The sequence below is a fragment of the Pseudonaja textilis genome, chromosome 9 (assembly GCF_049901715.1).
Source record: "Pseudonaja textilis isolate UNSWEBS1 chromosome 9, rPseTex1.2, whole genome shotgun sequence".
Taxonomy (NCBI): domain Eukaryota; kingdom Metazoa; phylum Chordata; class Lepidosauria; order Squamata; family Elapidae; genus Pseudonaja; species Pseudonaja textilis.
The window spans coordinates 5,708,294-5,735,336 of record NC_141998.1 but is presented as its reverse complement, the minus strand read 5'-3'; the positions used below and the strand labels follow the sequence as shown (position 1 = coordinate 5,735,336).

Below are 27,043 nucleotides of genomic sequence, written 5' to 3'. Positions count from 1 at the left end.
GCAATTAAGAAATCTTTCTTTCTTTCTTTCTTTCTTTCTTTCTTTCTTTCTTTCTTTCTTTCTTTCTTTCTTTCTTTCTTTCTTTCTTTCTTTCTTTCTTTCTTTCCTTTCTTTCTCTCTCTCTCTCTTTTTCTTTCTTTCTCATCTCTATCGCTATCTCTATCATCTCTCTCTCTCTAAATGGCTGTGTGTGTGTGAATGTTCCAGCATAACTCTGGAACGTCCCAAGCAATTTCAATCAACCTTGGTACACAGATTACTTACTCTCTGGAAACAAATATTGTGGGGGGGGTTAAGACATCCCTAACACCCCTCGGGGTGAGTGTTCTGTTAAGCTACAGGCTGTTGTGCCTTCAAATGGCTTCTACCATACTGCCTTCAAATGGCTTCTACTGCACAGCGCTGTGGAGCTGCCATGGTAACGGCTTCACAGCACTCCACAAGGGGCTCTCTCTGGTAAGGGGGAAAATCCAACGTTAGAAATTACGTTTGTTCCGGGTCGCCCAAATTGAGGCTTTTCCTATCTAATATAGGATTAGGATAAATAAATACCTGGGGAAACGCCGGGTTATCAGCTAGTATGAAATAAAAACAAACCAGCAACTTTCAAGGAAATAATATATCGTTCTATTCCCGTTGCTCCCATTCCTGCTTTTTAATATTGAATCTGTGTTTTTCTGTTAACATTTATTTCTTTACACTGTAGATTTCCCATGTTTGCAGATCTTTTTTCTCCCATCAGCTGACGCCCAGGCTCCGATTTTGTACTAAACGACGTCTGTTTGGTTTGGCTCAGCCTGTTATAGGAACTCCACCACTGGGATTTTCGCACACTTTAAATAAGCCACGAGTTAACGTAAGATGGAAGCTTAGCTGCGTGCAAGCCTTGCGCTTTGTTCCTCAAAGCTATCTCCGGTGGCTCTTTTTATCCCAGCATTCGTTTCAGTAGTGTTTATGTATGTGTGTGCACGCGCACACACTGGGTGAACATGTAGCTCACATATCAAGAGTCCCCAGGGTTGAAACAGATCTGCAACCAAGTTTTTTCAGAATGTTTTTAGAAATTCTGGTACTGTCAGTGCAAACAACAAAGCGTTTAGAGACTGGCAAAAGGGCAAAAGTGAGCTTTGATTTTTCCCAAAGATGTTTATACAGGTAGTCCTTGACTTACGATCCCAAAATTGCACCTAACGTCTATTGCTAAGCGAGACAGCTGTTAAATGAATTTTGTCCCATTTTACTGCCTTCCTTGCCACTGTCGGTAAGTGAATCACTGTGGTTGTTAAGCCAGTAAGAGGCTTGTTAAGGGAATCTGGCTTCCCCGTTGACTTTGCTTGATCACGTGACCATGGGGATGTTGCAATGGTTGTTAAGTGTGAAAAACGGTCATAAGTCACCTTTTTCTGTGCTGTTGTAAATGCACTGTTGTAAATTGAGGACTAGCTGTACGTCTATTGGAAATGTTTATTTCAGGGACAAACGTATGAAGTTAAGATTAAAATGATTCTCTACTGGGATATATCTGACAGCTTGTCTTGTGTTATGAATGCAATCCTCAAGTTACTTATTTCTCAGTTAGAAGCTAAGAAACTGGGTAAAATTATCATTTTTTTTTGTCATCTTATCTTAAACTGGTCTTTAAGGATAGGCAAATCTGGCAGAAAAACTACAGACATTTTCGTAGTATGGCCCGACAGAGTCTTATTTTAGAACCCCAATTCAGACAGACACTGGTTACAGGTTAATTCAACACCCACAATTTAATCAACAAAGACAATTACAAATAATCGGATTATTGATAATAATCAATAATCAATCAAATCATCAAATTATCAATTAACTCTACCTGAGCGAGTTATAGATAACTTAATCCATACTTCCAATTGATCCTTACTCTATTTAAATAGGTTTGTGGTTCAATTCTGTGTGTTTTTTGTAACGTTTGCTTCCTTTGAAATAACAGAAAAACACGCTGGAGTGTGCGGTCTTTTCACCAATGGGTAAAAAGGAGGGATAATGCTTTTATACGTGTGACAGGAGGAAACCAGCTGGAGCAAGGATGGTTTTCATTTTGTTTGCGTACTCAGAGGAAAATGCTGCCCCTCTTCCATTCTTCTCGTTTGACTTTGAGAAGTGGAGCTGCAATTTTCTGCAAGACCATTTGGAAGGGCCTTCTTCCTACTTATATAAGTAAGTCTTTTTAAGCACCGGACTACAAATCAATTCAAGTTTTGTCTGCTGAGCGGAGGGAAAGCCCAACTTTCTACAATTTCTCATAGAAGAAAAAAAAAAAAGGCTTCAGGGTAGCAGGGAGGTCCCTTCTTAAAAAGTTTAAATTAATTGCAAAAAAAAAAAAGATTTTAAGGAATTATATATACCTACTACATGGGAACCGTTCTGCATGAAGTTACAACTGGTCTAGTGCGCGGATTATGTACATATTTACAAAACAGAATAAGTTACATGGATGCCTCACGAATGTGAATCTTCACCCTGGGATGCAAAGTGATTTTTTTTTCCCCCACCTGGCTGAGATGTACGGCCATCACGACTGGAGAACTGGAGTTCACAGGGCGATTCGCAAAGGAGCTGGTCGATTTAAGCTGCCAACGTGTTGCAAAGTTGCAAGAGTAGTGCTTCCAAGGTATTTTTTTTTCTTCTTTCTCCCTGAGGGTCCAAGCTCTTTTATGGGAAAGCAGTTAGACGCCATTGGCGCTGGCTTTGCTGTTCCGGGGAGCTTCTATTTTACTCTTTTGAAAGGAAGGAACAACGGGCAAAATATGAGTAACGAAGGTAAAAGGAGACAACTATTGTGTTTATATTTTATCCTTTTCCCCCCCGAAAATTAGACCCAATCTTATTTTCTTTTGGTCCCCAAAATAAGCACCAGGACTTATTTTGGGGGGGATGTCTTACCCGCTTGCCTAAGGACCACACCGCAGCCACAAACAGGTACGGGGCGTGTGGGGCAGTTCCACCCCTCACTCCGGCTTGCTTTTTACGCATGCACCTTGCCCCACATCGCACAACCAGACGGTGTAATGGAGTGGGTGGGGTCTTAACTAGGGCTTATTTTGGGAATAGGTCTTATATTCGTCGCATACATAAAAACCAAACCGGGGTTTATTTTGGGGGTAGGTCATATTTTCGGGGAAACACGGGGTGTGTTTGTCACTTCAAGGAGGTAAACACATCTTAATACTCCTGCCTCTTCCTATTTTTCCCCACAACAACAACCTTGTGAGGTGGGTTGAGCTGAGAGAGTAAGCGACTGGCCCAAAGTCACCCAGCTGGCTTTCCTATCAGAAGGAGGCCTAGAACTCAGTTTCCTTAACCACCACACCCATATTTTCCAAACAGGGCCTTTTAGGCTCTGTGGGCTTGAACTCGCAACCAGATGCCTGGGGCATCCTGGGAGTTTTAAATCCAGACATCTTAAAAGTTGTCATGTTTGAAAAAACAGTATACTGGTAGTCCTCGATTTATGACCACAATTGAACCCAAAATTTCTGTTCTTAAGTGAGACATTTGTGAAGTGAGTTTTGCCCCATTTTACAGTGGCCACCATTTTAAGTGAATCACTGCAATTGATAAGTTGATAAGCTCGGTTCTTAAATTAATCCGGCTGCCCCACTGATTTGGCTGGTCAGGAGGTTGCAAAAGGGGATGACGTGACGTTGGGAAACAGCAATGGTCATAAGTATGAATCGGTTGCCAAGCTTCTGAACTCTGATCACATGATCATGGGGATTCTACAAAGGTGGTAAGTGTGAAAAATGGTCATAAGTCACTGTTTTCAGTGCCGTTGTAACTTTGAATGGTCACTAAATGAACTGCTGTTAGGCAAGGACTACCTGTAGTACATCAGCTGGCTCTCAGTGTTTTCAGAGGTGGAAAGGTCACAAATGGTGATCACATGATCCCAGGACACTACAACCATCATAAATAGAGCCATGGTGGCACAGTGGTCAGAATGCGGTACTGCAGGCTCCTTCTGCTGACTGCCAGCTGACTGCAATTCGGCAGTTCAATTCTCACTGGGCTCAAGGTTGACCCAGCCTTCCCTCCTTCCGAGGAGGGTAAAATTAGGACCCAGATTGTTGGGAGCCATAGGCTGACTCTGTAAACCGCTTAGAGAGGGCTGTAAAAGAACTGTGAAGCGGGATATAAGTCTAAGTGCTATTGCAATGCCAGTTGCTAAGCACCTGAATTTCGGTCAGGTGACCATGGGAATGCCGCAATGGATGTGTAAAAAACATCACAAGTCATTTTCACAGTCACTAAATGAACGTACTGTGGCATTTGCTTGCTCTCCAGACCAAAAAGCAATTAGAGTTTCAAAGAGCAGGCAGCAGTGTGGAATCGAAAGTACATTCCATTCATATTTTCTTCAAAGACTGATTAGATGGCTGAAGCTTCTGCCGAGAAAAAATCTTTGGAGAGCATGATTGATGACTCTTGGCTATGGACGTGTTTCGTTGGATGATACACCCAGAGGGGTGGTGGTGGGGAAAGCAGGATCAAGGGTGACAGTGAATTACATATCTCAGAGTTGGCTAGGCCCAGGTTAGTGCCGGACGTAGAATGATAGCTTCAAATAAATCCTCTTTATTTTGGGGTGGTGTTGGCTCGAGGCTCATGATTTAATTGGAGTACCTGCCGGAACCCTGACAGAATGGATAGAAAGAGATGTAGGTTCTTCCCACCCATGGACCTTCTGCCAGGGGTTGGGTTTTTGTTTTTTTTTGGTACACTATGGGTCCAAAAGTAAAACTCACCTCTCCCACAGGAGGCTTCACTGACATTTCAGGAACTGATAATTTGTCTTTTGGCGGCAATATAAATTCTTCACTCTTCGAAGCGGAGGGAAAGAAGAAATGAAGTCAAGCAAATTCCATAGATTTGGTATTCCAGAATCAGAACCAACTGACTGAACTGTTCCATATTCCGACATGTTTAACATTAAGGATGCCATCAATTTTCTTCTGCTATCAAAAGAAGCTTGGTTATCATGTGGTACCCAAAAGCTCTGATGGTGTTATCTAGTTAGGGTAATAAAACGTCTTCAAAGACACAAGGGAGCTCCAAGGACCCCTCGGAGCTTGGTTATTCATTTCTACTACAATCTGGATTTGGTAGAAAAATTATGGGGTATGAGCTAATTCTTGATGGGACCGCATTCTTCCATAGCAGACACATAAAGCCAAACTGTATTTATATGCCCTTCAAAAGAGACAAAAGCTAAGAAGGAAACCGAAACACCAGAACCACATCCTCTTATATCTACCAGCACCCAGATAAGCGGGGGATGACACCAGACAAACAAACAAGTAGAAAACAATATCTTAAGGAAGCTACCAAACAGACAAACTATCAAGCAGAAAACAATACCATAATTGGAGTGGAATGTAGTCTGGATTCCCAGGAGGGAGGGGCTGCATTCAGAGAACAAAGAGGCAGCGAAGCATGGAAAGTACAATGGGAGAAAGAGGATTAAGAAGGATCCTCCCTAACTGTTCCCAGAGTGTATCTGTAGCGATGTAAATAGTTCTTTTTAGTTTGGCAAGATTTCTGTCTATAGGAGAGAAACAACAAAGAAATTGCTCAGAAGCAGCGTGATGGCTCTTTCTTGGCTCTTAAGCCCTGACAGTCAAGGAACTAACTAGGAAAAAAAAAATCACACTCCCACCAACACTGGCAGGGTAAGCTATTATAAATAGGGGGGGGAAAGACCACATTCTCTAGTACTGATGATGCTACCTAGATGGGTAATGAAATGTCTCCAAGCAAACAACCTAAGCTCAGAGGATACCAAGGGCTCCAAAATAGGCACAGCTGAAATCATACACCCCAATTCTCACCTTCCTTTCCTGCACGTTGGGGGCAGAATCCAACAAGGTCTCCTCCTCTTCCTCCTCCTCCTCCTCCATTTCTGCATCTTCACTCTTCAGAGGCTAAAGAACAAATGAAATGCCTGGATTAAGACAACCCCGGATGACGCAATAGCACAATATAACACACACGTAGTTAGAAAGCATTGTGACCTTCTTTAGTCTACTTAGCTATCAACAAAGCTCAAACTGTACGTGCTGCAATTAAACACTTAGCAAGAACAAGAGTTCTCCTAGGCTCCCAGAAGCTGTACTGTACGTACAGTTAATGTGTCCATTCAAGAAAAAGGTTTAAGAAATGGAATCAGTAATTTACTGAGTAAATTACTGATTAAAATTACCGTTAAAATTACAATAAAGCAAAACCTGAGCCTTTGATTCCATAGACTCCATTTTCCCCCAAGGGCAAAGCCTTTCATGGGGAAGGGGGATAAATTTCTGGATTTACCTTCTACCATGCTGATGGTAAAATCAAAGCCTCATGGGATTTGTTGTACTGTGTGTAAGTTGGCTGAAATATACTGCTGGTTTAAGGTAAAGGAAGGGAATCTGTTATTCTAACAGGTTTTTCTTCTTTCTTCTCAAACCCTCTCAGTGCAATGAATGTACCCTCCAGGGACATCTGACTACAATAATCTGGAAGAGGCCAAGCAATAGCACTTAGCAAGAGCACTTAGACTTACATACGGCTTCACAGGGCTTTCCAGCTCTCTCTAAGCGGTTTACAGTCAGCCTCTTGCCCACAACAATCAGGGTCCTCATTTTACCCACCTCGGAAGGATGAGTCAACCTTGAGCCAGTCAGGATTGAACTCCTGGCTGTGGGCAGAGTCAACCTGCAATGCTGCATTCTAAACTGGGAAGGAAGGAAGGAAGGAAGGGAGGGAGGAAGGAAGGAAGGAAGGAAGGAAGGAAGGGAGGAAGGGAGGGAGGGAGGGAGGGAGGAAGGGAGGAAAGAAGGAAGGAAAGGAAGGAAGATAGCAATAGTACTTATATACCACTTCACAGTGCTCTACAGCCCTCTCAGCAGTTTACAGAATCAGCCTCCTGCCCCCAACAATCTGGGTCCTCATTTTACTACCTCGGAAGGAGGGAAGGCTGAGTCAACCTTGCATTGGTCAGAATCGAACTGCTGACAGTGGGTGGAAGGAAGGAAGGAAGGAAGGAAGGAAGGAAGATAGCAATAGTACTTATATACCACTTCACAGTGCTTTTCAGCCCCCTCTCTAAGCCGTTTACAGAATCAGCCTCTTGCCCCCAACAGTCTGGCTCCTCATTTTACCAACCTCAGAAGGATGGAAGGCTGAGTCAACCTTGAATTGGTCAGAATCGAACTCATAGCAGTGGGCAGAGTCAGCCTGCAATGCTGCATTCTAACCACTGCGCCACCATGGTTCCGCCAAGGCCCAGCAAGGAGAAGCTGCTACCCCTCGCTTCCTAGTCTTGCTCGGGAAACAGACCAAGTCTGTCTGACAGTCACTGCTCCAAAACCCGCTCACCTTAGTTGTATTCACCACCATTGGTTTGGGACTCACGTCGGTCAAGTACAAGGCACGAGAAAGCAGCAGCAAAGAAGGGGGAACTTTTTCTTTGAGGTTCAAATCCAGCCACTGTACAGCAGAGACGAGGAGAAAGAGCGTTCACAGCAATTTTCTGGGAAATTAACCTTTTGCAAATCCGAAACATCCAGATGCAAACAACCTTTTTCTGTAGCAAAATACTTTCCTTTATATTCTGCACTGGTATGGCTCTCTGACTGAGACCGGAAAATTCCTGACACACTGAAACTGGAAAGCACGTTATATTTTGTTCTCATGGTCCTTCCCCAAAGGTGCTTTGGAAAGGAACAATCAAGGTAAATGGAGTCTTCCCCACACTGAAATTGGCGGGATATTGGTTGCAAGGAGGCGCGATGGCTCAGTGGTTAAAGATGCCGAGCTTGTCAGCTGGAAAGCTGACAGCTCGGGTTCGAGACCCGAGTGCTGTGCAGCAGGATGAGCTCCCATCACTTGCCTCAGCTCCTGCCCCCCAGCAGTTCTAAAGCATGCAAGTAGGTAAATAAGTACCACTTCAATGGGAAAGTAAGAGAGTTCTGTGCACCTGGGTGTATAGTCGTGCTGGCTACAGGGCCACAGAAATGTTTTCAGATAACGCTGGCTCCCTTGGCTAGGAAGCAGAAATGAGTACCAACCCCTAGCGACATCCACGACTGGACAGGGGAAACTTTTACCGTTACCTGCTAGGTTGCAAGAACTCCAACCATAAGGAGGAGTTAAAAGCTCAGAAGAAAGCCACCCACTCTTGCTGGAAGATTGAAGTGGCTGCAGGTGTGGCGAGACCATTTCTGACTCTAAAGCTGCTGGCTGCCAAACCTGAGCTATACTCTCGAGATTTTAACTGCTCGGGATGGAAAGGGAGCTTCCTGCAGCCCAGCACTGCATCCTAAGAAGCTGCTTTCAGTACCTGCTGAGAGCCACTAATGACACCTACTTAAGCAGCCGCTCATTCCTCTCTGCTCCATTTGGGTCCTTAGCTCAGCTGGAACAACTGTCTGTAAAGTTAAACTGGAATACTTTCGAATCTCGTTCTGAGCCAATAGGCCAACTATAGATCTGGCCTCAAAATCAGACCTGCCATCTCTTTTTTTTTTTTAAAAAAAACCAAATTTTATTAATTTTGTATTAATTACATTTCTTAGTGCTTAATAAACATCATGTTATCTGCATGTTGAATTTGCTTAGCAATACAGATTCCATTCTTACTTCCCACCCCATTTTTCCCAACCACGGAAGACGTAAGTTCCATGTTTGATAATATTCTAGACCTGCCAACTCTCAATAGCAACCTTTTCCAATGTGATGCTCTTCAGAATCAGTGAACCTCTCCCATTTTTGCAGATGTTGGTTTGGAGTAAGAAGTTACTGCCTATCGGTGAAGCAACAGAGGTCGGTAGACGCGGTGTTAAAATATCACATGGGCCTTTTGGGGGGAAAAAATTAAAAAGGTTGCCTTGGCCCATTTTAGCATCCCAAACAGATGCTCGGAGGGAAAGACCAGTCCGGATGATGAAGCCGCCAGATACCTTTGGATATTCTTCTCATCCTCAATTCCCATCCTTCCCTCCCTCATCCCTAACTTACCTGGTTCAGTTGCTCTTTGAGCTGGTCCTCCGTAAGGCCTAGTGACCTCATCCCTCTTGCTCTGCATGCACTCTGCAGCTCAGACACGCTCAAGCCATTAACGCCTTCCTTGGCTATCATCTACAGGCAAGAAAGAGAAAAAATCAGCTTCAGATGGTTGTGAGCCACGGTGGCCCAGTGGTTAAGAGTGCAGTACTGCAGGCTCCTTCTGCTGACTGCCGGCTGCCTGCAATTTGGCAGTTCGAATCTCACCAGGCTCAAGGTTGACTCAGCCTTCTGTTCTTCCAAGCCAGGTAAAATAGGCTGACTCTCTAAACCGCTTAGAGAGGGCTGGAAAGTATTGTGAAGCAGTATATGCTACTGCTAGTTTCTTTCTTTCTTTCTTTCTTTCTTTCTTTCTTTCTTTCTTTCTTTCTTTCTTTCTTTCTTTCTTTCTTTCTTTCTTTCTTTCTCTTTCTTTCTTTCTTTCTTTCTTTCTTTCTTTCTTTCTTTCTTTCTTTCTTTCTTTCTTTCTTTCTTTCTTTTCCTTCCTTCCTTCCTTCCTCCCTCCCTCCCTCCCTTCCTTCCTTGGTGGCATAGTTGTTAGAATGCAGTATTGCAGACTGACTCTGCCAGCAGTTCGATCCTGACCGGTTCAAGGTTGACTCAGCTTTCCATCCTTCCAAGGTGGGTAAAATGAGGACCCAGATTGTTGGGGGCAATAGGCTGACTCTGTAAACCGCTTAGAGAGGGCTGTGAAGCACTGTGAAGCAGGATATAAATCTAAGTGCTTTCGCTATTGCTATCGCGTAGATCATTTAACAAAATCAAGGCTCCTATTCAGGCTACTGCCATTTTAGAAGGGATCTAAGTAACCTGTTCTTGCCAATAACATGCAACATTTAGCCAACTTCATTCTCTTGGCCAGCTTGCCCTGCATTTAAAGATAGCTTTCTTTTTCACAGTGAAAATTTTAAATTGCAAAACATAGCTTTGCTTCCTTAAATCTGCACATCTGCAGCCATGCTCAGAAGACACACATATGCTGATATTTTAGACCTGTACATGGTGTAAGCAATCAACTGGTTAAAAGGCAGGTGATAGATTAACAATATCCTGCTTGGTTAGGAGCCTAGTTTCAATCATCTCAAGAAAAGCACATCAAAGAAATTAATGAAAATTTATAAACTGCATTTATGATCAATAGATGACAAGGGAGGAAGCAATCAAAATTCACTGGCTGCCTCAACCTAACGATACTAAATTAATCTCAGAGAATCCTTAGGCCGGCTCATTAATTAGCTTAAAAGCCTTTGTTTTCCCTCTTGTGATTATCTGCCTTGATATTAAACTACTTTCTCCTACCTTATTTCTTTATTTCATTTGTTAAGCAAATTTCCTATTTAGTACTTTTCATGATTCCTCCTGTTGCAATTAGTACCATTGCTCTAGAATCAGAGAAGACTTTTATGCTCTCGGCACCCAACTACAATTGAAAATGAGGTTTTTGTGAACTTTTGTTTAACCGTTTTTTGAACAGAGGTGGAATAAGATCGAAGAAATCTCAGCAACTGTATTGTTTTAAGTTTAGAACCTAAGATCAATTTTTTTTTTAAAAAAGAGGCCTTTTCAGTTTAGATTTGATTTGACATTACAAATGGATTCTTTGTGAAAGATGAGGATGCTAATCAATTTGTTGAAAGTGAAGAAAGTGTAGATGATAACAGAATCAGAGTTGAAAGGGACCTTGTTGGTCATCTAGTCCAACCCCCTGCCCAAGTAAGAGACTCTACACCATTTCTGACAAATAAGGAGAAACTTTCTGACAGTAAGAACAATCAACCAATGGAACAGACGTTGCCCTTGGAAGTTGTGGGAGCGCCATCAGTTGAGACTTTCAAGAAGAGATTGGACTGCCATCTGTCAGAAATGGTGTAGGGTCTCCCGCTTGGGCGGGGGGTTGGACTAGATGACCTACAAGGTCCCTTCCAACTCTGATTATCTGATCTGTTTGAAATGGCACTTCTTGAAAGTCTCAAGTGATGAAATTTTCACAACTTCCAAGGGCAACTTCTGATCCATTGGTTGATTGATCTCACTGTCAGAAAATTTCTCCTTATTTCCAGGTTGAATCTCTCCTTGTTCAGTTTCCATCTATTATTCCTTGTCTGGCCTTCGGGTTCTTTAGAAAATAGCTTGACCCCCTTCCTCTCTATGGCATCCCCTCAAATATTGGAACACCGCTATAATGTCTCCCTTGATCCTTCTATTCACTAGACTAGCCATACCCAATTCATTTGTTTTAGTCTCCAGTCCCCAATCATCCTGGTTGCTCTTCTCTGCACTCTTTCTAGAGTCTCAATATCTTTTTATAGCGTGGTGACCAAAACTGGATGCAGCACTCTAGGTGTCGTCTTACTAAGGCTTTACGGAGTGGTATTAGTGCTTCCCTTGATCTTGATTATCCCTCTATTAACGCAATTTAGGATTGCATTAGCTTTTTTGGCTGCTGCTGCACACAGCTGGCTCCTATTTAGCTGGTTGTCCACTAAGACTCCAAGATCCCTCTCACTTACTGCTATTAAGCCTGCTTTCACCCAGTCTATATGTGTACTTTTGGTTTTTCTTGCCTAAGTGTAGGACTTTACTCTTCTCTACATTGAATTTCATTTTGTTAAATATGGCCCAGTGTTCTAGTCTGTCAAGATCCATCTGGATCGTGAGCCTATCTTCCAAAAGTAATTTGTTTTCATTTGCAGTCAGACTTGAGAGGCCATCTTAGAAGAAGTTGGATTCATGGAGGATGATCGTCATGGTCTCTTTCCAAAACATCTAGTAACCAATGCCTTAAAGACCTTAAGCCAGCAATCCCCAACCTTTCCGCCTTGGGGGCCAGGCTGGGGAGGGTGTGTGGAGGGATGGTTCTGTGTCAGCAGTAGGTGTGGCCCTCTGCTCACACAAATGGGAGCTTCACCTGTGAGCGCAAGCATGAATGCCCGCCAGTTGTGCAAGCGGAGCTGCGCACCTGTGCTCCCCCGTTGCTTGGGGTTGGGGATTCCTGCCTTGCTATATCATTCCTATCTCAAAGAACTGTTTGCAGATCTCAACCTACAGCTCCAGGATCTATCTGGAGTTAAAAGAGTATTAAATGTCACTATTTGAACAACCTTGCAAACTTTTTGCAAACTTGGCACTGAGCTAGAGACCCTGGTTCCATTCTGCATTGATCAGGGGGCTCTGGGCTAATGATGGTTTTTCGGCCTAACTTACCACGGTTCTCGTGGGTTATTAGCATGAGGAAAGATCCCTAAACTCGCTGTGAACATTTGCAAGTGCATTCAAATTAACTAGATTGAAGGAGCGATTTTTTTTCCCCCCTAAGCTCTTGGCAAAAGACGGGTGCATCTCCTTACCTCGTCATCAACTTTGATGGATCTGAGCTTCATCAAAAGCTGGAAGCGGAGGAGGTTGTTGGTGCCAATGGGCTGCAACTCCAGCAGTTTGCAAAGGATGACCAGCTGGGACCGCTCCAAGTGTTCCAGGGTCAGCTCATCCTCGAACAGCTTGGAAAACTGCACAATTTCCTGAGTGCTGGGTTGTTGGCCGCTATGTCGAACCTACACGCATAAATGAGGACTCCAGAATCGGTCTCCCCAAACCCACTGCTAGTTTTCTTTATAATAATAAAGTAAAGGTTCCCCTTGCACATACGTGCTAGTCGTTTCCGGCTCTAGGCGGCAGTGCTCATCTCGGTTATAAAGCCAGCGCTGTCCAAAGATGTCTCCGTAGTCATGGGGCCGGCATGACTAAACACCTTCGAAGGCGCACGGAACGCTGTTCCCTTCCCACCAAAGGGGTCCCAATTTTTCGACTTGCATTTTTTATATGCTTTCGAACTGCTAGGTTGGCAGAAGCTGGGAGAAGTAACCGGACTCCTCTCCGTGACACAGCGGTAGAGATTTGAACCGCCGAACTGCCAACCTTTCTGATCGACAAGCTGAGCATCTTGGCCACTGAGCCACAGTGTCCATCTTTATCATGATAAGGCGGCCCAAATTAAAGACTTTTTCCCTCACAGAGAGAAAAGTTTGGTACCATCATTTTACCTCAAGACAGCAAGCAAACTCTGTCTTGTCTGCCACTGATTTTAATGATACATATTTGGTAATCTTTAATATTTCATCTTTAATATTTTTCCTCTTTTAATTCTTTATATTGTTTTTCAATATTTTTGCATTTCCCTGGTATTATTACAGTCATAGAAAATCTAAGGCTGTTGGAAGCAAGAAATATATTTTTCATTATTTGCATCTATTGTTATTTTTCATCCTTGTTCAGAAAACTGGACATCTTAAAGACGCAGAGTTTCTAATAAATGCATTCAGTTAAAATTACTGTAAGCCCCTCATGGTGGTATGAAATTACAGAAACTTACAAATTTGCAATACTTTTAACATCAAACTGAGAATTAAAACCACATAATTCCTCCCTTCAGATATAAGCTTATAGATTATCCCACAAGTATTGTTCAAAAGGCAGCTGGACTTTCTTGGGGTTTTTTTTGTTTGTTTGTAAACGTTCTTCACAACTAAAAGAAGCTTCTTGGATGAGAAGCAAAACATTTTCAAAGAAAAAAAGCAAGAAAGTACACCTGCCTTTTGAACAAAGGGCTACGGAGTTTCCCAATCATCCAGGTCATGGTTGTCCCAAGGGTGCTTTTTCAAGAGGCAAACTGGACTTTCTGGTTTTTCTTGGAAGACGTTTCGTTCTTCTTTGGAGAAGCTCCGCTGAAGAAGCTTCTTGGATGAGAAACAAAATGTTTTCCAAGAAAAACCAGCAAGTGCAGTTGCCTCTTGAAAAAAGCACCTTTGGGATGCCGTTTGAATAGCATCTTTGGGACAACCATGATCTGGATGGTTGAGAATCTCCAGACATGAAACCAACGTGTTGATTGAGGCTCCATCAAACACCTTAAGGGGGTTACTTTTGATGTTTCAATTTTGGTTTATAAATGTTAAGACCCACGGACTTCATGCTAGCTGGGGAGTCCTGGGAGTCCAAGTCCCAAAAATCTTAAAAGTTTCCAAGGTTGCACGGTCCTGATTTCAACAGTTCCATCTTATGGGAGGCCTTTGAAGCTTAGCAACCACTTTTAAATGAAGCATAAAGCTCCCGCTTTTCTATTCCCCGAGGGAAACCTACCTTCTGAACGTAGGAAGAGAAGAGCTGGGTAGCTGCTCCTGTGCTGGCTTTGTTTCTCCTTGCCAACTCTGCAATTGTCTCCTGCAAGAATTTGGCTAGCTCCAACTTCGCACTCAGTTTCTTCCTTTGCTTTTCTTCCTTGGTGCAAAGAATAATGAGAAAGGTAAGGAATTCTCTCTTGCCGTTCCTGGCAAAAGTAAAGCTCTGTTTTCTTTTCATTGTACCACTTGCTGGGAAATGGGGGTGGGAGGATATTCTAAAGGGAGAGAGAAAAAAGTATCAAAAAAGAGCCAAAGAGCCAACAATGTTTCTTATAGAGAGACTGCTACCTATTCTCTGCACTTCAAACCCACCCGTGGACAGACTCAAAACACTACAGCTTCAAGGCAACGTGTATTTTCGTTTTCATTCAGCTCCCCCCAAAGGCTTTAAAGAAGTTTAAAACTCTTCCGGGTCCTCTTTGCAAAAGTATAAGTTAATCCTCAATTTGCAACCAAAATTAAGCCCAAAATTTCCGTGGCTAAGCAAGGCAGTTGCTAAGTGAGTTCTGCCCCAATTTGCGACCTTTCTTGCCAGTTGGCAAGTGAATCTCTGCAGTTGTGTGAAGTTAGTAACACGGTTGTTAAGTGAATCTGGCTTCTCTATTGACTTTGCTTGTCTTGCAAAAGGGAACAATGTGACCCCCTGGAGACACTGCAACAGTCATAAGTACATGCCAGTTGCCAAGAGTTGTCCCAATTTTGATTAGAGGGAGGCTGCAAACAGTTGTAAGCGTGAAAAACGGCCCTAAGTCACTTTTTTTTCAGTGTTGTTGTAACTTTGAACAGTCACTAAAGGAATGGTTGTAAGTTGAGGATTACCTGCATTTTCCAGTGTCATCATACACTCTCTAGCATTTCTGGAGGGTACAGCATATGCCCGTGATGGTGAACCTATGGCACATAGAGTCATTTGTGTGGGCACATGAGCCCCAGCCACTTACCTGCACTGCGCATGCCTCCCAGCTGATTTTCGGCCTGTTTGAGGCCTTTTTCAGCCCGTTGCAGGCTGAAAAACAGATCTGTTTGGTCACTTCCTGTATTTCCGGAAATACCGGAAGTGATGAAACGGGCCCATTTTTCAGCCTCCAAAGGCTGCAGAGGCTACCCTTGAGCCTCTGGGAGGCCAAAAAAGGCCTTAAAATGGCTGAAAACCAGCTGGGAGGCGCGCAGTGCAGGTAAGGGAGTGGCTGGGGGGGGGGTGCATTGCCTTCTGGGTGCTGGCACACACGCTCACGCACACAATTTTCAGCACGGGAATCCAAAAAGGTTAGCCACCGCTGGCATATGCCATTGTTGTACATTCTAATTCCAAAACCATCTCCGGTATTTTAGAATAAGAATAGAGAATAGAAAAAAGGATAGAAAAGAGAATTCATTATTGGCCAAGTGTGATTCGACACACAAGGAATTTATGTCCAGTGCATCAGCTTTCAGCGTACATACGAACACCACTCATGTGTTGTGCATGCAAACAACTGTATGTTGTACATACAAACAACACTTACACAAGCGGTAAGTCATACATCATAAATCGTAAGATACAATCTTAGAATAGAATGAGCTGGAAAGGACCTTGGAGGTCTTCTCGTCCAACCCCCTTGCTCAAGCAGGAGAACCTATACCAGTTCAGATAAGCGACTGTCTAGATTCTTCTCAAAAACCTCCAGTGACGGAGCGCCCACAATTTCTGGAGGCAAAGCTGCTCCACTGGTTAATTGTCCTCATTCTAAGGAAGTTTCTCCTTAATTCCAGGTTGCTTCTCTCCTTGATTAGTTTCCGTCCCTTGTTTCTTGTCCTGCCCTCTGGTGCTTTGGAGAATAATTTGACCCCACCTTCTTCTTTGTGGCAGCTCCTCATAAATCATAAAACAAAGGGTAAATCATAAGATACCAAGAGGAGAAGATAGATGAGACGATGAGAAAAGAGAAGAATATGTCTTGCGAATCTTTACAAATGGCAGAGCAAGATAATTCTGCTATACGCTACTCTCTTTGACTATGCAAAAGATTGCCTCTTTTGTTCATCCTTTCATTTCAACCTCCCTCCACGCTGCCCGAGGTAGCATGCATTATGCGCCTTGCATCTTCTCTGCCTGAGCAGGAGGGGGAAAAAACCTCATCAAAATGATTCAAGAGCTTTGTGTCTCGGTGAGGGTTTGAACACAGGTCATCCTAGGTTCTTGTCCTCCTCCACTTCTTGCGAAGATTAATTCTTCTAGAAGGGCTAGATTTTATATCAGGCTGGAGGCAAAGGATTCCTAAGATACAGGCGTCGTGACATAGCTCGACCCAAAGATTGAGCTTTTTTTTTTTTTCAAAATTGAAAATACTGACCTTTTTCGATTCGGTTTCAAAGGTTGAAGGCAACATCTCGGGAAAGAGTTTAAGAAATACAGGCAACAGGAATTCCATGAAAGGTACTATGATGAACACCAAGAATGGAACTAGCCGGAAGAGATCTGCTGACGTCCTCATCAGCTGCAGAAAACAGAAACACAAAGCCAAAACATGACACGGTCCATACATTGCCTTAAGGCAGGGGTAATCGTAGACATGTTTCAATAAGCCACAACACTGAAATCATGTAACATTACTAAACCAAAACCAAGGAAACCAAACAATGGCTTCCTGAATCCTCCTCCTTTCCGCCAGGAGAAGCCTTGCTCCAAGCCAGCACTTTGCCAAATTAATTTCAGGGTGCCAACATTTCATCTGCAGCAACGCTGGCCGCATCCCTGCTTGTTTTTGAGAAGTAAGTCAAAAACCGTTTTACTCCACAACTTTTCTGTTTTGTACGAGGTGGCGGGTTCAGGCCTTACTGTTATGTGCAATCAAACGTTTGGGTGAAGAGAAGCATACGTGTGTCCCAGGATAATGTTGCAGGATGTCCCTCTAGCAGAGGGTTTGCTTTGGGTTATTCTATGCGTAGTATTTACGTGGTGCCTAGCTGTGCGTCCCTTGGACTGCAAGGCGATCCAACCGGTCAGTCCTAGAGGAGATCAACCCTGGCTGCTCTTTAGAAGTCCAGATCCTGAAGAGGAAACGCAAAAGATTTTGGCCACCTAATGAGAAGGAAGGACTCACCGGAGAAGAGCCTAGTGCTGGGAATGGTTGAGGGCAAAAGAAGAGGAAGGGGACGGCAGAGAAGGGAGTGGCTGGATGGAGTAGGTGCAGAGGTGGTCTTCAGCAGGTTCTGACCAGTTCTGGAGAGCCGGTATTGGAAATTTTGAGTAGTTTGGACAGCTGGCAAATACCACCTCTGACTGATGATTTTACAGTATCCTTCCCCTGCCACGCCCACCAAACCACGCCCACAGAACCGGTAGTAAAAAAATTTGAATCCCACCACTGAGTAGGGGTGAGCTTAAATGAACTCCAGGGGATGGTAGAGGACAGGAAGGCCTCGAGGAACGTTGTCCATGGGGTTGCGATGGGTTGGCCACGACTTCGTGGCTAACAACAAGAATAACAAGGAGTTTTGTGTGGCTTTTTATTGGTTGATAGGGGTGTTGATGGCCAGCTATTAAGTTTCTGGCTGTTGTCAAGTGCTCAGCTCCTAAGTAGCAATAGCACTTAGACTTATTGGCCACAACAATCTGCTGGTCCTCATTTTACCCACCTCGGAAGGACGGAAGGCTGAGTCAACCTTGAGCCTGGTGGGATCTGAACTGCCAAATTGTAGGCAGCTGGTAGTCAGCAGAAGTAGCCTGCAGTACTGCACTCTAACCACTGCGCCACAGAAGCTCCTTATCTTTTAAGCTGGTCGTAAATCAGCCCTCCTGTTGACCGGCATCACACAGCTACACGCAACCAGGCACCCTATCAATACTACGCATAGAAATAACGCAAAGCACCTGTTCTGGCAGAGAGAAGAGCCCTGATGATGGGCTCCAGCGCGAGTCCAAAAGCTCGGACGATTAAACCTCGGGTTTCGATGACCGACCCAGATTGGATCTGGAACCATCTGGGAGCTCATCACAGAGACACGCACTCTCTCATACTCTTCAAGCCACACATGAGCTATCAGTAAGTAGGGATTCCAAATTCACAGCTAGAAGGAAGTACAGACCTTGAGTTACGACCATAATTGAGCTTGGCAAGTACGGCCGTAAGTTGCAAAGGTTATAAAGCGGGATGCCATGCGACTCGACCTGATTTTATGGACTTTTTTTTCACAGCCGTCATTAAGCGGACACCACAGTCGTTAAATGACTGTCCTCTATGGGGTAGGTCTTGCCCCAAACCAGAAATAAATGTCGATTTCCAACAAATACCATCATTAAGTTGCAGTCACGGGACTATGGGCCAATGCAAATAATTGTAAATGTGAGCCGGTTACCAAATGCCCCAAACGTGGCCCTGTGACTAGCGGAAAGGGTGGCGTCAGAACTTTGAAACCAGCTTGTCAGTAGCTTTTTTGGGGGTGGGGGATCGATCATAATTCGACCGTAATTTAAGGACTGCCTGTACGGCGCCAATGAATGAGCATTCATGTTCTGAAGCAAGCTGAAACCTGGCTCCAGAATCCCAGGAGAAATGACCTGGGAAACTGACTGCAGGGCCTGATGCTCTAATCCGGGGTGGGGGTGTCAATTTTCGAGGACCGGATCATCATTGTAGTTCTCTGCTGTGGGCCAGCAGGTGGCGGAGGAAACACGGAGGGGAAATGAGACGAGACACCTCCTGCTGGCCAAAACGGGGCACAAGGCAGCCCCCCTGCACCTCATTTTCAGCCTCCACGGTCTCCTGCAGCGCTCTCCTGGCTGAACATCGGCGGCGCGGGGGCTTCCGCGCGGCCCGTTTTTGGCTGGCAGAGTATTGCTGGAGGCCAGGGAGGAGGAAAATGGGCTGCGCAGGGGCCTTGCGAGGCTTCCGCGCAGCCCGTTTTGGCCGGCAGAGGCCCTGCGGGACAGATTTAAACACCCCCGTGGGCCTTGAGTTTGACCCCCCCCCTGCTATAACCCAGCAAAACAGGTGGGGGAAATGAAGAACATAGAAATTATCAGATCCAAACGCCTGGCTCTCCCTTATTCAGCCCATCGACTGACCGAGTGATCAAGTCACCTTATTTCAGATTTTGTTTGCTTTGTCCAGCGAATAAAGAACCCGCTGACGCTGGACACTGTCCGTTCAAGAGGAAGCCATTAGTCATGCACAGAGTGGCTAGTCTGCTGGCTGCTCCCCAAAGCCAGTCAATTGCTCACCCTTCGTCTCTCCCGCCTGGTGAGGATTTGCCCATGTAACAGTCTCCAGACCATCCGAGCTGCCACTTTTGTGTCGATCCAAAGCAAGTGGAATCCATTGTAATAGTGTCTCAGTTCGTCTACAATCCTCTGCCAGAGGGATCTTCTAACTGTCCCGGCGACTTTGTCTGGGAGACCGCCTGGAGTGGGGTCCGTTTTTACAGTACTTGGCTCAGGGGGAGGCTTGTCCTGATGCCAATAAGCTGACGTGCGAAACATCCGCATCGGTCTAATGAGGAAGTGAGGCCAACTGTTTCCCTGCGGTGAACTGGAGGGGAACGGGTGGCTTTCAGAGTCCTTCGGGAATGTTCCGTTATGGTGGGAATCCAACAGTTGAGCAAGCGCAGCGGACGAGGAGAACTGGGAACAGCAGGAGTGTACAAGAAGGCATGATGACCCTCTGGAAGAGAAAAGAGTCTAATCAGGGGGGGGAAACTAGATGTCATGGAGGGATGCATCAAGGTTGTGTTTGACCACCAGGGGCCAGGGTGGGTGTGGCCTGCTTGATGTCACCAGTGTCAGGTGTCAACTAAAAAAATACTTCTTCGGTCTTTTTAGTTCCCAGCAGAAAGGGAGTGGGGAAAAGCAATGCATTCCTCGAATGCTTCAGATAATTGCTAGGCACCCTGAAGCTGTTGGCGCGCAATATTATTACTGAAGAGCATGATTGATGACTCTTAGCTATGGATGTATCCCATTGGAGAATATACATCCAGTGGGTGGGGGTGAAAGGCCAGGGTCAAGGAAGAAATGAATGTTGTATCTTAGTGTCGGCTGCACCTGGATAACCCCGACATGGACACTCCTAATAAATCTTTTTTTTTTTTTACTCTGAGATCAGGGGTGTCTGTGGTGGCCCAAGTGCTCTGCCAGCGAAAATGGGCTCCAGAGCTCTGTTTTCGGCTAGGAAGGCCTCCTGCAGCCCTCTGCCAGGAAAAACGGAGCTCAGCCCTCCCAAGCTCCGTTTTCACTGGCAGAGGGTTGCAGGAGGTCGTTCCATTTGAAAACAGAGATTGGGAGCCCATTTTCGCTGGCGGAGGCACCGCGGGCCGGTCCTTCGTTGTTTCCAGGGTAGCTCCACGGACCAGATCTAAGCACCCAGCGGGCCAGATCTGGCCTGCGGGCCTTGAGTTTGATACCCCAGGTCTAACTCATTGCTGCAACCAAGGTTTGGGTTATGGCTGGTCAGAGATACATTTAGCAAGGCGTTGATCAGGAGCCCTGATATTTGAAATCCAGAGGAGTCTACAAATGCCTTCTCAGACAAAGACATTTTATAGGTAGTCCTTGACTTATGACTGCAACAGAGCCTGAAGTTTCTGTCGCTAAGCAAAACATTTGCTAAGTAATCTTTGCACCATTTTGCAATCTTTCTTGCCATGGGTGCTAAGTGACTCGCTACAATTGTTAAGTTAGTCACATGTCGTTAAGTGAATGTGGTTGCCTCATTGACTTTTCATGTCAGAAGAGGGTAAAAGGAGATCACGTGACACTCCCAGGACACTGCAACCGTGTCAGTTGCCAAGTATCTGAGTAAGTCATAAGTCACTTTTGTCAGTGCCGTTGTAACAGTCACTAAACAAACAGTTGTAAGTCAAGGACTAACTGTAGGTCATTACGACCTGCAGCTTTTTTATTTGAAAGCAATTGAAGTGTTTTCCAACCTTGGCTATTAAGATGGGTGGACTTCATTTCCCAGAATTCCACAGCCAGCATGCAGCAAGGGAGTTAAAACTTAAAAGTTGCTAAGCTGGAGAATTACCTTGCTAAACTGGTGTAGGATTAAAAGTGGGTGGTGGGGGAATGGGGGGGTGGGGAAAGGAAGGGAAAACAAAGTGGTTAAGCAGATGCAGGTTACACGGAAGATATGCTAGGTTTAAGGATTGCATTTCTTCACCCCTTAACTGTATTTACCATTCTTGCAAACTGGACACAGGTTATAATTTCTCAGTTCTGGATGACTGAGGAAATTACAGGTTTTTTTGTTATTCAAACCAGACAATGTAATGTAGGAGCTCTTATATTTATTTAGTCCAGATCTCTCTTTTTTAATATTTCACAAAAAGAAAAACTACACAGGTGAGTGCTATCGGTGCACCCAATGGTGAACAAAAACAATCCTGATATTTATTTTTATTTTATTTTATTTTATTATTTTATTTATTTATTTTCTATTTTATTTTATTTTATTTTATTTTATTTTATTATTTTATTTATTTATTTTCTATTTTATTTTATTTTATTTTTTTATTATTTTTATTGTTGCCTATTCACCCATGGCGACTCGAGGCAGCTTACACAATGTAAAACCATATTTAAAACAAAAAATAAAAACAATTAAAAACTAACAAAAAGAATCAAATAAATTAGTAAAGTATAATAGAACAAAATTTGGGAAAACAAAAAAACAAAACCAAAAATCGACTCCCACCCCCTGTCCCGATGACAGCAGATCACACTAGCTATTTGATGGGCTCCATCCCGCTTTGGGTTCCCCCAGGCCCGCTGGCAGAACCAGGCCTTCGGTGCCTTTCGGAAGTGTATTGGAGAGGGGGCCATTCTAATCTCTGAGGGAATGATGCTCCAGAGACGGAGGCACCACGGAGAAGGCCCTTCACCTGGGTCCCGCCAGGTGTATCTTCCTCAGGGGTGGGACCCGCAGCGTTCCCTGCCTTCTCGTTCTAATGGGTCAGGTAGATGTCACTGGCAAGAGATGTTTCCTCAGATAACCCGGACTTAAGCCCTGAAGGGCTTTAAAGGTGACAAGCAGCACCTTGACTTGCACCCAGAAGCAAAGATATTGCTTTCCCCGCCCCCGATTAAACTCAATACAATTGTTTTACACTGTCTACACAGAATGGTTAATACAACACCATGTCATTTTGACTGAAGCTAGTAATCAAATAAAATCCAATGAACTTCCTCCATGATAGAGAATTTATATTAACATCATCAGTACTGCTTTTGGGATGACATTCAAAGATCTAAAATAATGATATATTTCACAGATACCAAGATTTCATTTCTTACCTGGTCCTAGCTACTGCAAGGAATATGTTACAGCTGTAGATGGCCATGCTTTGCCTTGAATCTGTTTACTTATCTACGATCAGATGAAATCTAATATACCAATAAAAAATTTAGACATATGCCAGTTAAATAAAGAAATGATTTTGAAATATTTAACTACAGATACGGTCATCTAGGAAGTATTAGTAAACACAACTTCTATCCATTATAAATCTTTAGTCATACACATGAGATTATGGATCATTTCAGATTTTTACACACACACACACACACACACACACACACACACACACACATATATATATATAAACACACACGCACACATATGTTTAAGTTTTCGCGGGTATTTATATGTATGGTATTCAGCTTTGTTCGGGTATTTTCCCATGTCATTATAGTTGTGCTTTTAAAATTGTAGATAGATAGATAGATAGATAGATAGATAGATAGATAGATAGATAGATAGAGATCTTTGGTTATTTGGGTTTTCTTGAATAACCAAAGAAGCTGTACCGCAGCTGCATCACTACCCACTTCAAACCCCTCCGAGCCATACATGAAGCGAACTGATGCCCACCATGAAGATGTGGCACGACCACGAACGTGAAGCCAAACAGCAGGATCACAGCTCACCAGCTCAAATCCCCCAGCAACTAAGACTAACCTGAGCACAACCAAGCCCCGACCTGAACAGAACACAACCCCAGCCAATCAGAACACAGCCAAGCCCCAAACCAATCAGAACACAGCCAAGCCCCCACCCAAGTCACACCCCCACCAGCAGTCAAAAGGAAGAAGCAGCTGCAAGTTTGGATATCCTTTTTGTTAGCTCAGACCCTATGAGGGGAAATGTTTAATAACAGAATTACTCATGAAGAATTGGATTCCAAGAGATTGACTCCCCATATATGGATCATTGAGTCTTATATTACAAAATATGGAATGCAAATAAAGTAATTGCCTATTTACTTAGACTTAGAACTTAGAATAACTTCATTGTCACTTTAAATGTACACCACCTCCAATATAAACTAAACATGATAAATGAAGGAAGGAAAGAAGGTAGGAAGGAAGGAAGGAAGGAAGGAAGGAAGGAAGGAAGGAAGGAAGGAAGGGATATACCCACGTATGACACAGTGAAACAATACAGTCTAGTTAGTTCGGATGTATACATGTACATGGCAAGAAAAATGAATCTTGCGAGTTTACCAGACGGACGGCACACGGAACAAAGCTGTTAGAGAAATATTTATTATTTATTTATTTGCAAAATAATCTAAGCATATTTATTGGCAAAGTAATATGAGAGTCGGTTTGGTGTAGCAGTTAGGCTAGAAACAGAGAGACCATAAGCATTATTCCCCACCTTAAGACAGAAAGCCAGCAGTGATGACCTTGGGCCAGTCCCTCTCTCCCAAACCTGGAAGAACCAGCAATGGCAAACTACTTCTGACATCTTGCTAAAAAAAACAAAACTGCAGAGACCTGTCCCGGCAAGTTGCCAGGAGTAAACAGTGCCTCAAATGTTATATATGTTTCTGTATATGTATGTATGTATGTATGTATGTATGTATGTATGTATATATATACATACATACACCCCAAAATACAATTCACCATGGAAACAGAAGCCAACAATCAACTTCCTTTCCTAGATGTCTTGGTATACAAAAGATCCAATGGCTCCCTAGGACACACCATCTACCAGAAGAAAACACAAACTAACCGCTATCTACATGCACTCTCACACCACCACCCAGCACAGATCAATTCCGTAGCCAAGACACTCATCTCCAGAACAAAATGCTTAGCCGATGAACAACACCAAAAAACCGAACTACACACTCTCACCAACGTACTTACAGCCAATGGATTCCAAAGAAAGAAGATTACCCACCTAATCCAAAAAGAAACCCCAACCAAAATCCAAGACAGAGAACAAGAAAACGGCAAAGCCCTCCTCCCATATATAAAAGGCACTACAGACAAAATTAGCAAGATCCTCCAAAAACACAACATCAAAGCAGCATTCTGCACAAACAGAAAAATATCCACCATCCTAAGAAACCCCAAAGACAAAATCGAATTAGAAAACCAAGGAGTATACGAAATCCCCTGCACTGCCTGCCCTACCACATACATTGGACAAACTAACAGAAGAATAAGTGCACGCATTGAAGAACATAAGAACTCAATCAAAAAAGAAGAAACGACCTCTTCCCTGGTCCAACACCTCAAAGCCACAGGACATGAAATTGATTTTAAAAATACCAGAACCATCGCCAAAACCGAACACTTCAACAGCAGAATAATCAGAGAAGCCATAGAGATAGAAAAACGCCCACACAGCATGAACAAACGAGATGACACCTCCCGCCTTCCAGCCATTTGGAAACCCGCCCTCATGAACAGACGAGTACCTAACATGAAGAAGGACACCAGACCCACACCCATGAGAGCCACACAAGATGCCACCACCACACTTCCATGTAGAAAACAGACTCACACCCACTCAGAAGATGAGACACGACCATGGACCAGAAGCTGCACTGCAGCTGCATCACTACCCACTTCAAACCCCTCCGAGCCATACATGAAGCAAACCGACACCCACTATGAAGATGCAGCACGACCACGAACTCGAAGCCAAACAGCAAGATCACAACTCACCAGCTCAAATCCCCCAGCAACTAAGACTAACCTGAGCACAACCAAGCCCCCATCTGAACAGAACACGCCTCCAACCAATCAGAACACGGCTAACCCCCCAACCAATCAGAACACAGCCAAACCCCCTACCAATGAGAACACACCTCCACCCAATCAGAACACAGCCAAGCCCCCACCCAATCAAGTCCCACCCCCACTGGCAGTTAAAAGGAGGAAGCAGCTGCAATCTCACATTACTCTGAGAAGCACAGAGCCGGAGACAGAAGCCTGAAGATGATGAATGTGACTTCATCGAAACGTTGCCTAGATACTTCGAATCTTACGCGGGAGAAAACCCGAACAACCAAAGATCCACATATATATATATGTGTGTGTGTGTGTGTGTGTGTGTGTATGCATATATGTGTGTGTATATATGTGTGTGTGTATATATATGTATATATAAACGTATGTGTGGTATTCAGCTTTGTTCGGGTATTTTCCCAGTCAATATATTGTGCTTTTAAAGTTGTAGCAACGTTTTGACAGAATCTCATCTGCCATCATCAGGCTTCTGTATTGTGTTCGTCTGTGAGTGTATGTGTATGTGTATATGTATATATGTATGTATATATGTATGTATGTATGTATGTATGTATGTATGTATATATATGTGTGTTTGTGTGTATCTACAACACCTAGACACAAGAAGTTTTTTCCCAAATGCCATTCACTCTGCTAAACAATTCCCTCCTTGTATCCGTATGATTTATATGGACTGTTTCCTAGTATGATTTGATTGCTTAATTGTACCCTAGGACGATCATTAAGCGTTGTACCTGATGATTCTTGATGAACGTTTCTTTTCTTTCACGTCCACCGAGAGCATATGCACCAAGACAAATTCCTTGTGTGTCCAATCACACTTGGCCAATAAAAGAATTCATATTCATATCTATACAGACACGCATATACGTATATAATAACAAAGCAAAATAAAACCACCACTCACAACCACTCTCTCGGCACCCAGTTTTAACACATACACATACACACACACACACACACACAGACCCTCTGTTCCCCCACTGCCAGTTGCCAAGCTCCATTTCCAAAGGAAAAAAACCCCACACACCTGTATTGTTTGGTGTTGGGGTTATTCTTGTTTTTGGCTCCCCTTTTAACACCTCCTTTGCCTTTGATAGCTTCTGCGGTGGGTTCCTCCTCACCCACCCACCCCAATTCCCAGCCTAGCCTGGAGTCCCCAGAACTCCCATCAAAATACTGACCAGGACCATCCTTAAGTTTTGTTGTTTCCAGATGGGACCAGCCAAAGTGAGCTCGGAGGCACGAGCTGCAGTGCTTCCATGGGTTGAGGCCCCTTGCAAAGTCACAGCCAACCCCACTCCTATCTCACCCTCTCTCTCTCTCTCTCTTCCCCAAGGGTCTTCTACAGACCCTGAAGGTCCCCCCCTTCACCCCTGGCCGGTCTCTCCTAGGCCTCCCTCCCTCCCCTCACCCGCCAACCCTTGCCCCATTTTGCACCCATACGCCTATCTCTGCAACCTGCGCCCAGGTGTATCTCTCTGCCCACCAGGTACATCCATATCCATATCCATACATACACATACATATACATATACATACACATACATACATACATACACACACACACACATCAGCATCGACGTCATCCTTATTTATAGGCACGTTGTAAACCTTGCACATCTGCTTTGGTTTTTGTTTTTGTTTTTGTTTTGGTCCTCACCTGCCGCCCTCAGTTCAGCTTCCCCCGCCCCGCCCCTCCCCCACCCCCTCTAACCGGGCCGCTACCGCTCCACCTTCTTCCGGGACTAGCCGAGGATTCCCG

At 44.1% G+C, this 27,043-nt stretch overlaps 1 protein-coding gene across 2 annotated transcripts; it reads right to left on the bottom strand.

The window, feature by feature from the left end:
* Window positions 1-1,734: 1,734 nt before the first annotated feature.
* On the bottom strand, window positions 1,735-27,043 carry LETM2 (leucine zipper and EF-hand containing transmembrane protein 2). 2 transcript variants are annotated; one of them, XM_026714911.2, is made up of 11 exons: window positions 26,942-27,043; window positions 22,525-22,614; window positions 19,456-19,894; window positions 16,586-16,729; window positions 14,212-14,349; window positions 12,423-12,626; window positions 9,031-9,150; window positions 7,390-7,500; window positions 5,862-5,954; window positions 4,779-4,853; window positions 1,735-2,750 (listed from the first exon to the last, which is right to left on the bottom strand). In XM_026714911.2, exons 2-11 carry the CDS (start codon window positions 22,569-22,571, stop codon window positions 2,700-2,702), a joined length of 1,422 nt encoding a protein of 473 aa, XP_026570696.2. In that variant the 5' UTR covers window positions 22,572-22,614; window positions 26,942-27,043; the 3' UTR covers window positions 1,735-2,699. The 2 variants fall into 2 exon arrangements, with proteins under 2 accessions (XP_026570696.2, XP_087794983.1); XM_087938857.1 differs by lacking the exon at window positions 26,942-27,043 and adding an exon at window positions 26,013-26,123.